This window comes from Notolepis coatsorum (assembly GCF_963971535.1).
Source record: "Notolepis coatsorum genome assembly, chromosome: 7".
Lineage (NCBI taxonomy): Eukaryota > Metazoa > Chordata > Actinopteri > Aulopiformes > Paralepididae > Notolepis > Notolepis coatsorum.
In genome coordinates this window covers 128,490,614-128,501,294 of record NC_140171.1, presented here as the reverse complement: position 1 = coordinate 128,501,294, position 10,681 = coordinate 128,490,614, and the positions used below count along the sequence as shown (strand labels likewise).

Here is a 10,681-nt window from a genome sequence, read left to right as displayed (position 1 = left end):
AGGGCAGACAGACAGTGGGAGGGAAATGGGTGTATTCAACCAAGTTACCAGAGGGCAGACAGACAGTGGGAGGGAAATGGGTGTATTCAATCCAGGAGGGTATTGAAGGCCACGACAAATACAAAGTATGGTTCGTAGCTAATTGCTTAAATGCTGAAGGAGGGTACTCCATGTTTAAATACTGAAGGAGGGTGGCTACACTGCTTAAATGCAGGAGGAGGATACTCCAGGTTTAAATACGGGAGGAGTAGAATCCATGTTTAAATACTGAAATGGATCCTATGTTTAATTCCATGTTTAAATACAGAGGTGGATGACTTACCATGTTCTAAATGATTTAATTATGTGGAAAATATCCTGAGATGTTTTGACTGATGTAAGAGATGTATAGAGAAGCTGTGGGTAGCCTCATTTGTTAGACAACCTGTACTCGCCCTGACCTATGTTTTGTAGTGAGTAAAAATTGTCACAGCATTTTGCTGACCCCACAGAGAAGCATTGAAATACGTCAAAAACATGTTTTTCGTTATCCCAGAGGTGCAGCAGACGAACAGCTGTGTTTCAGAAAGGGCAGCAAGGGTTTAGGGCTTAAAGCCTGCAGTGATACTATCAACCTGTGAAGCCGAGTGTATGTTTCTAGCTATGTATATATGAAAAATTTTGTTTATCTAGAACAGATGCTCGAAGTGATGAACACCTATGTATATATGAAGACTGTTGTTTATCAGGGCAACCAGGGAACCATTGTGATTGCTAGGAACCCAGTGTGCCGACATAGATGTAAACATGTCGATATAAAATATCATCTCATCAGATCTGTCATCAGAGAAGAAAGAATGACACTGATTTATTGTCCAACGGACGACATGGTAGCAGACACTATGAGGAAACCTGTTCCAAATTGAAATTGAAGAGATTTGCAGAGGTCATGTTTAACGTGTAAATATTGACTGCCATACTATTTTGATGTTTTTGGATTGTATTATTTTCTTTGTAAAATGTTTTTCGGAGAAGTTATCCAGTATGCTAATACAACCCTAAGTGGGAGTGTTAAGGTTAGAGGTTCTATGTAGGATTGTTAGTAACTGTCTAACTGCATATATAACTGTTTCCACTAGAGGGCGCTCTAGGCGGAGCCACTCAAGATACCACCAGGTGGCGAGTATAAATAGAGATGTCTCCTCCCACTCTATCTCTTTCTCCACCAGCCTCTCAGTGAGAGGAGAACTCATGTGCTGCTGCTCATACCATGTGAATGAATAAACCACGCCGTTTACAGGCTAAAGATAGAAACCATGCCTCTTGACCACATTATTGTCGCCCTATAGCCGGATTCTGTCAACAGTGGCTGATAAAGCCATGTCCACAAGTTGAGCTGAAATGTCGCAGCCACTGATCGGCACTGTATAGCCGACTAAAGTGTTCTGAGCTCCGTCTAAGGGTGGGAATTAGACCGGAGAATGTACAGGTTTTCCCAAGGCTCTCTATCAGCTCTGCCAGCGCTTTGTAGTCTTTGATGAGTTTGATGTGCCCATATGTCTTGCGATGGTCTACTGATTGTTTACACCTGAGGCTGACGTCATTCACTCCCACATGCACAATGACTGTATGAGCAGATGGGTAGCGCTCCACAATGGATGGGATATGTTTGATTAGATCAAGAACTTTTGCACCAGAAAAGGAGTACGAGATGCCCTTGGGAATCGGGACGTTTCTCACGATGGAATCCCCCACGAGGATGTATTCGGGAGGAGAAAAGAAAGAGGGCTTGCCATTATTTGCGGTAGCAGGAGGAGGTAAATGACTAGAATCAGCTATGCTAGCTGTAGCAGCGTTACCAGCATGTGATGAATCGGGAGAGGCTGTGGGAGCCAGCGGGGAGCATTTTCGTGTATGCTTACCGGAGGGAGAGCGAGAAGTAGACCGTGACCTGGAAACGTTGCTGCCGGCAGAGGTGCGTTTCCTACGCGAGGTAACCCTGTCGCCCTTCACCTTCTTGGACCAGGCAGCTATTCCAGCGGCGCTATGTGGCCGAATTGGAGAGATCTCGGGGCAGTGAGACGGTGGCGTTTCACCATGGAGTTGAAGAGGTTCCTCATCACTCAGGGGATCGGGAATCTGCGGCGAGGTCAGTCTCCTTTTCTTTGGTTGCAATCCCTTTGTCTCCACCGAGGCCCAGGAGGATGCGGTGTGGGGCTTGCTACTTGCGGCTAGCGTTAGCCCAGGGTAGGCAGCCAGCGAAGCAGCGCTGCCAGGCCAGGGGGTCCGATCTGGGGAAGCTGCTCCTTGGATAACACCATGCTCGCCAGAAGAAGGTGATCCTGAGGCGTCCAAGCGTTCTGACAGTGGAGCATAACGGTTAGAGAGCAGCGGGGAGTCCATGGGGTCGAAGAGAGGAAGGGATACCTTTCTTTTCCTCCTCACAACTGTTGCCCAGGAGGAGCGAGTAGGCGAGGGGACAGCGGCCGATGGCTCCAGACTATCCAGCCGGGACAGGAGCTCAGTTTGACGTTCCACAATGAGGTGCTCAATGGATTTAAGATCAGCCCGTACTTCTATAATGTCCGAAGTCGCGACTATACTTCCGCGTCAGCGTCGCCAAGCCAACAAACCAGTAAGTAAACAATCTCCGAAATGTCTGAATGTTGCTTGTTGTGTGTTGCCAAGTTTTGCAGATAGTGGTAAAAACAGGATAAAACAGGGTACAATCGGATAAAACACTTAAAAACGTGAGTATCAAACGTGACCGCAGCCCAATGCAGTAAACATTTCCCAGGAGCTCTTTGAAATGCGACCTCATATTATGAAATTCAATGATTTGGTTTATTATAAAACTATGCAAATAATGTACAGAGCTAAAGCAAAGTTACTCCCAGACAGGGTGCAAAGGTTTTTTTCAATACATGAAAGAAAATATGATTTGAGAGATATTTGTAAATTTACTGTTCAAAAAGCTAAGAAAGGGATTAAAAGGAGGTGTATTTCTATTATTGGGGTTAACTTGTGGAACAATGCTGATATACAGTTAAGAATGAGTAATTCGTTTTTAAGAAAATGGTTTGTAAAGCTATTTTTGAAAACTACAAGGGTGAATAATACTGTTTTTTTTGCTATTTTCTTTTAGAATACTGTTTGCGTCTTAATTTTCGTTAAGAATATAGGACAGGCATATATAAGCATTATGCTTCAGTCTGTACCTTTTCAGTCACTGTAAAATCAAATATTGTTAAATGATGGTGTATATTGTATTGTGTGAGATGATGACTGAATAAACGACTACTACTACTAAGGAGGAGAAAAAGAAGAACGAGGAGGAGGTCAAAGCGGCTTTTGAGCTCCGGTATGAGGAACAGGACGTTCTGGGGAGCGGAGCCTTTGCAACCGTGTTTGCCGGCTATCGCAAAGAGGACAAGCTACCTGTGAGTCATATACACCTGGGTTGGGATCAGTTCAATGAAAGAAAGTTGATTTGTATTCAAAGTAAAAAATTTAAACACTTTCAGGCACGAGAAGGTTGAATTATGTAGCCTATTGACAATACATGAGAATGGATGTCCCATCATTAACACATTGGCGGCCATTTGGATGCGTCTAAAATCACTGTAGACGGCCAGCATATGTAAACAGACTTGCACAGTCCGTGGGGCTGTTTGTAGAGCTAAATCTATACTTTATAGTATTGCTATCTGTCCATTCTCATTGTCAATTGAGTCCATAAACCGTCCCTTCAAAATGGCTTAAAGAAATAATTTTTTCATCAATACGTTCTCATTTTATAGCGCCGTGAATATAAGCGTTATACGGGATTTGGTCTAGTATATTTCCTGGAAGGCTGGATAAAGGGCTAATAGCTACTAACGTTATATCCAATGGCATTTCGGTTATACAGAAGCTACAGTTAAAACTCAAACTGCATATGATCGGTACGATCCTCAAGCATGAATGCATGGAAGGGGGGGGGGGGCGGGGGACGTCGTTTCTGATTATTGATTACCAATAACTGTGTTCGTCTCAGTAGCTACATACGCTGATCGACTGGTTGAGTATCATAACAAGCTCTTATCAGCATGTAATTTACGTGAAAAAGATCTTACCATGAGCCGGTTGGATCCCCCACACCATTTCCCAGTTATCGATCGCCATCTGGTAGATCGATATGTCCATTGGCTGATGATAAATTCCTTTACTGCATCGTGAAATCCGCGATCCAAAACATATTCCGTGCAACAGGCAATAGCGATCGCTTCAGGTGAGTAGAAAACTACATTGGAAATCCAGAAAAAAAAAGACAACTTCTGCCACAGGTAACACTGCATTATCGATACAGCGCCATTAAGAGGATCTGGCCGGTAATGCACTTTTTCGAATTCAAAGAGTAGGGTATATCTGCAGTGCAGCTCGGCGACCTTGAATTTAAAATGGAATAAAAGCCAAAACAACCTTGCCACGGACATATCCTTCGTTGGTCCCTTAACACATTCCCTGCCACGCAATTTGAGCATCTTATACCACTCACTGCCAGCACTGTAAGCCTATGGAGATGTTCACCTTCTTTGCAGGGCTATAACTTTTTAAATTGTATTGCTAAATTGACATTACTATGGCCCATTCAACATCGATTATCTATCGTTCAGGATGTAGGAACGTTTTACTTTTTCATTCATAGATTCATACGAAAATACCGTCTAGAATATAAATATGTTTTTATCGTTTTCTGCAGTAATTCCTAGAACGTGAGATATAGGCATAAACGCATATATAGATTATCAAATGCCGTTTGTTGGCGATACACGCTATATTAAAAATGTTAACTGTACATGATCCTAAACGTTATGACTGATCATGCGCGGATGAACGGGGGGGGGGGTTGTTTATAATTCCGTGATCGTCAGTAAATGCTTTATGTAGTATGGGTGATATATTGATCGGAGCAGTTTGCATGGATAATAATAAACAAACGCGCTGAAAATGACGTCAGCGTCCTCTTACCGTTCGACGATGAGACTGGAGGAAAAAGATCCCACTTATTTGACGGCGATCTCCTAAATCCATTTCCGGTTTGTATAATCATAATAAACGGCCAAATCGTATCGATTATTGCGTTATGGCAGCGATCGCTACACATGGACGTGTGTATACAGTCCCGCAACAATATGCGAATGTCGGACGCATTTCCCAGACGCACCGAGATCGACTCGTCCATTTCCGGTTTGGCAACTCGCCGATCATCCACCAGGCGGCAGTATTGAAGCGTTGCAGAGTTGTGCATGCTCCCACTGCATCAGACCAGGCTCTGTGAGGGAATTATGAATAACATGGCGAAAAAATGAAATATGATTTCAATAACGTCGTACGCCGTGGAATGGCAGAATTTGCATGAACTTGAAACACGTCGTAAGCCGTTTCCGGCGTGGGATGTGTTAAGCATGGATTTGAAACACGGATATATACGTGGCCCGTCCCGAATGTGTTAACATGTAAATTACTTTCAGTTTACATTTTGAATTGATTAGATTCAAAGTTAATTGACACACACACACACACATACATACATACATACATACATTCATAGAACATTTGCTTGAAGTGTTGCAGACAATAGAATAGTGTTTTTGTGTCTGTCCTGTAGGTGGCGATAAAACACATCCCCAAGCACGATGTCACCAACACCCAGGTGACAGGCTCAACAATGGATGAGGTCCCCCTGGAGGTGCAGCTCCTGCTGAGGGTGGCAGGGGAGCCGGGACAGAGCGCAGCCGTGGCCCTGTTGGACTGGTACAACCTGGAGCAGGAGGTACTGCTAGTCCTGGAGAGACCCGACCCGTGCACCACCCTCCTCGATTACGTCAACAATAAAGTTGAGGTGCTGCCGGAGCTCCAAGCCAAGGTAGGTGGTTTGTGTTGTGTGTGTGTGTGTGTGTGTGTGCGTGTGCGTGTGCGTGTGCGTGTGCGTGTGTGTGTGTGTGTGTGTGTGTGTGTGTGTGTGTGTGTGTGTGTGTGTGTGTGGACAGATGGTGAGACAATGGACTGGACTGAACACTCACTCAACACGGGACATCATATTCCATACCATGCGGAGGGGCAGCCTGGGTGTTCCAAACTTTGAATGGACGTACATTGCCACAAGTACATTGTCATCTTCTCAACATGCCGAACAGTGACGACCAGCACGTCAGAGAGCAGGCCAGAGCCTCTCTGTTCTTAGACCTGCAGAGACGCAAGGTCCCCCTGGCGTGTGGGTCGGATCCAAACTTCCTGGGTTACAAGAAGAAACCAAGTGGAAAGCTGGACAGCCGCGCCCCCGGATTCGAGGTGTGGTCTGACTGGCCAGACCTGAATGACCTATGCGGCTGGTCTAACGTGGCCCTGGAGTGGGTGGGGCCGGACTCAGACGCTGTTAATGTTTCTGAGGAGATCATCTCTGACCCTACCATCTCTGTGAAGGCCACCATTGACATCTGTGGAACGTGGCATGAACTGCCACTTACCAATGCCCGTGGCCATCTCATGTCGGCACAACAACAACGCCAACGTCAACACTGGACTGAGCTTAAACTGCAAGGGAAGCTTGCTTGTCTCCCTGCCGCTGACCACTGTCTCGCACGCAGTTTTAAAAAATTTAGCTATTGATGAGAGCATCATCATTTTTACTTTAAAAGCTAGGCTACAGGTTTTACCATCAATGCTCAACCTTTCCATCTGGTTCCCTGGCAGTCATAGCCCACACTGCATACACCATGGTCACGAACAGACAACAGAAACCATGTCTCACATACTCAATGGCTGTCATGCATACAAAGGGCTCTACATTTGTAGGCATGATAGGATCGTGGACCTGATTGCAGACAGTGTCAGTTCCACACTCGGGTCACCTGCAACATATAAGCTGTATAAGCACACCAGTGTGAAGCCATAATATGCTCAATCTGTGTAGGGACAATTCACTGTTCTCTGATATTTCAGCAAACACCCCCAATGTTGTTATTGTTAATGAGAATAACAGAGAGGTTCTCATCCTAGAAGTTGGTTGCACGTTTGACTACAGTCTAGAGGAAGCCTTTACAACCAAAATGTTAAAATATCAACTGTTAGACCATACCATATCACAACTCGGCTACAACTGTAAACTTTTAGTCTTCATATTTGGAAGCCTGGGTCATGTCCATAAGTTGGGTGTTAGAGGCCTTCAGTTGGCCGGTCTTCCGAAGAGAAGAGCCAAACAATTAGCAAAATATTGCTCAGTGTCAGCAATTATTGGCAGCCTGGGAATTTGGAGAAGACGCTGCTATCTGTACCCATGAGCTGTGTGTAGATTGTCAGGTTCATCATCCATGTGAGTCTGTAACTTTGGTTGCCACTGTGGCACGATTGTATCGGAATAATCCCACAATGTACAAGTGCACTGTTAATATTTGTGTCCTTTAAACTTTGTCTTTATGTGGACATAAATAAAATATTCTAAATGTGTGTGTGTATGTGTGTTTCTGTAAGTGTGTGTGTGTTTGTGTGTATGTGTGTTTGTGTAAGTGTGTGTGTTTCATCAACATTCTCTCTGTATGTTCCAGGTCCTCATGAGGCAGCTGGTTCAGGCTGTAATAGAGGTCCACTCTAGAGGAGTTCTGCACCGGGACATTAAACTGGATAACATCCTGGTAGAAACCGGTTCTGACGTCCCGCGCCTCAGGCTCATAGACTTTGGCTGTGGCTGCGACCTGCATGATGGACTGTATCATACAGGTGTTGAAGGTATGCTGCCCTGTTCTGTTCTGTTCTGTTCTGACCCTTCACTACCCAGCCCTTTGTCTCTCTATCTCTTTATTGCGTTATTGACATGGGAAACATACGTTTACATGTAGTACAGAAGGAATTATTTGTGTGATTGACAGTCTTTATGGTGGTTGCATTCCATTGGATGTCCTTTTCTTGTCACAGCAGCTCACAAATCTTGCTGCTGTGTTTGCACATTGTTGTATATTTGGAGTTTTGAGTTATTTGCCAATGATTTCAAAGTCTCTTTGGGTGTTTGCAATTTGTGGGAAGCATGTCTCTGATGTCTTGGTATAGGGGGCAGGTTGTTATGAAGTGTAGTCTCTCTATCTCCATATTGTTTCTCTCTCTCCATATTGTTTCTCTCTCTCCATATTGTTTCTCTCTCTGTCTCTCTCTCTCTTCTTCTCTTCATATTGTTTTCTTTCTCTGTCTCTCTGCAGGTAGGTTCTTTCCTCCAGAGTGCCATCTCACTAAGGCCTACAAGGCAGTGGAGCTCACAGTGTGGCAGTTGGGGGAGGTGCTGTACAGCATGCTATATGGTGACGACCCCTTCAAGAGCCCCGACGACATCCTCACCCTTGATCCCTACATTCATCCCAACATTGGTAAGGCACACACTCACACACGCTCACCCACACACAGACACACACACGCTCACCCACACACACACACACACGCTCACACCCCACACACACGCTCACACACACACACACACGCTCACACACACGCGCTCACCAGTCAACCAACGAACTCGATTCTTGTACCGGATCTCCTCACTGGTAAACAAGAATACCCTGAAGACTCTGGCAGGAGCACTCATTCAAGGGTACTACGACTATGCTTGCACCTCATGGTACCAAAGCACCTCAAAGGCGCTAAAAACAAAATTACAAACATCTCAAAACAAACTGGTCAGACTACTGCTTGACCTTACTCCTAGAACTCACCTCACCCCTGCCCACTTTGACAAACTAGGATGGCTTAGAGTAGACGACAGAGTACAGCAACTTGCAATGGGCCTGGTCTACAAGATACACTACATGACCAAGGTACCCATGTACATGTCAAAATACTTCCCAAAGGTCAGTGAATACCACGACCACAACACCAGAGGGAGCTCCACAAATCATGTTAAACCCAGATTCGGCTCAAACAAGGGACTAAACACGGTTCGCAATTATGCCACATCAATGTGGAACGCCCTACCCAAAGCTGTAAAGGAATGTGAATCACTACCCACCTTCAAAAACACTCTCAAAGAACACCTACGGGAGACTGCAATTCGAAACTGGCCCCTGTAAATGTCCTAACCCAACCCAATGTACAGTAAATGACCAAGTATGGTTTTGTCAATATTCCAATGTACAGTTTTGCTTGTACAGTTGTACAGTGTCCCCCCCCACCCACCCAACCACCTCCAATGTACAGTCCCCCCCCCCCACCTACCCTCCAATGTACCGTGTCTACGTCAAATGTATATACTGTCTTTTCTGGACTCTTTTTGTATCACAAACAGTACTGTATTTGCAAATCTGATATGTCATAAATGTATAGATGTAGCAGTACTGACTATCTGTATGTCATGTATGTCATATATGTTATGATGAATTGAAAATGGGGGACCCAGATGTAAACAAGACGAAAGTCTTTCTCTGGTCTGCATCCCCTTAACAATTGTATGTATTGAGCTGTACTGTACCCATTCTGCAATCTGTTAATAAAGTTTTCAATCAATCAATCAATCACACACACACCCACACACACACACACACACACACACACACACACACACACACACACACACACACACACACACACACACACACACACACACACACACACACACACACAGATGTATTTTAGGCTTCCTGTGCTCAGGCTGTTGACTGGGCTGTTAACATGCTCCTAGTGCTGCTTTCTCTGCCTTCTTGCTATGGTGCCAATACTGGAATTTGTGCAAACTTTACTGGAGCACTTAACCACTTATAGTTGCTCTAGATAAGAGCTTAACATGTAAATGCAGACATATTGCACATTTTCACCAAAATCTCTCTCTCTCGCCCTCCAGGATGCCAGCACCTGTTGCAGAGCTGTCTCTCTAAAGACCCTGCAGACCGACCAACCCTAGAGGAGATGTTGCTCCAGCTGTGATCCAGTACCTGTATGGTGATGACTCTCCCCCCCTGGCCTAGAAGACTCCCCCACCAGAGAGCCACCACCAGAGAGCCACCACCAGAGAGCCCACCACCAGAGAGCCCACCACCAGGAGCCACCACCAGAGAGCCCACCACCAGAGAGCCCACCACCAGAGAGCCACCACCAGGAGCCACCACCAGAGAACCCACCACCAGAGAGCCACCACCAGAGAGCCCACCACCAGAGAGCCCACCGCCAGAGAGCCACCACCAGAGAGCCCACCACCAGAGAGCCCACCACCAGAGAGCCCACCGCCAGAGAGCCACCACCAGAGAGCCCACCACCAGAGAGCCCACCACCAGAGAGCCACCACCAGAGAGCCACCACCAGAGAGCCACCACCAGAGAGCCACCACCAGAGAGCCACCACCAGAGAGCCACCACCAGAGAGCCACCACCAGAGAGCCCACCACCAGAGAGCCCACCACCAGAGAGCCCACCACCAGAGAGCCACCACCAGAGAGCCACCACCAGAGAGCCACCACCAGAGAGCCACCACCAGAGAGCCCACCACCAGAGAGCCACCACCAGAGAGCCACCACCAGAGAGCCACCACCAGAGAGCCACCACCAGAGAGCCACCACCAGAGAGCCCACCACCAGAGAGCCACCACCAGAGAGCCACCACCAGAGAGCCACCACCAGAGAGCCCACCACCAGAGAGCCCACCACCAGAGAGCCCACCACCAGAGAGCCACCACCAGAGAGCCACCACCA

At 46.3% G+C, this 10,681-nt stretch overlaps 1 protein-coding gene across 1 annotated transcript; it reads left to right on the top strand.

The window, feature by feature from the left end:
- Nucleotides 1-2,076: 2,076 nt before the first annotated feature.
- Nucleotides 2,077-9,921, top strand: LOC311231762 (serine/threonine-protein kinase pim-2-like; the record flags this gene model as incomplete). The annotated part of the gene is made up of 7 exons (XM_084318385.1): nucleotides 2,077-2,128; nucleotides 2,438-2,562; nucleotides 3,291-3,419; nucleotides 5,630-5,887; nucleotides 7,566-7,746; nucleotides 8,211-8,375; nucleotides 9,839-9,921. 7 exons carry the CDS (start codon nucleotides 2,077-2,079, stop codon nucleotides 9,919-9,921), a joined length of 993 nt encoding a protein of 330 aa, XP_084174511.1.
- Nucleotides 9,922-10,681: the final 760 nt, after the last annotated feature.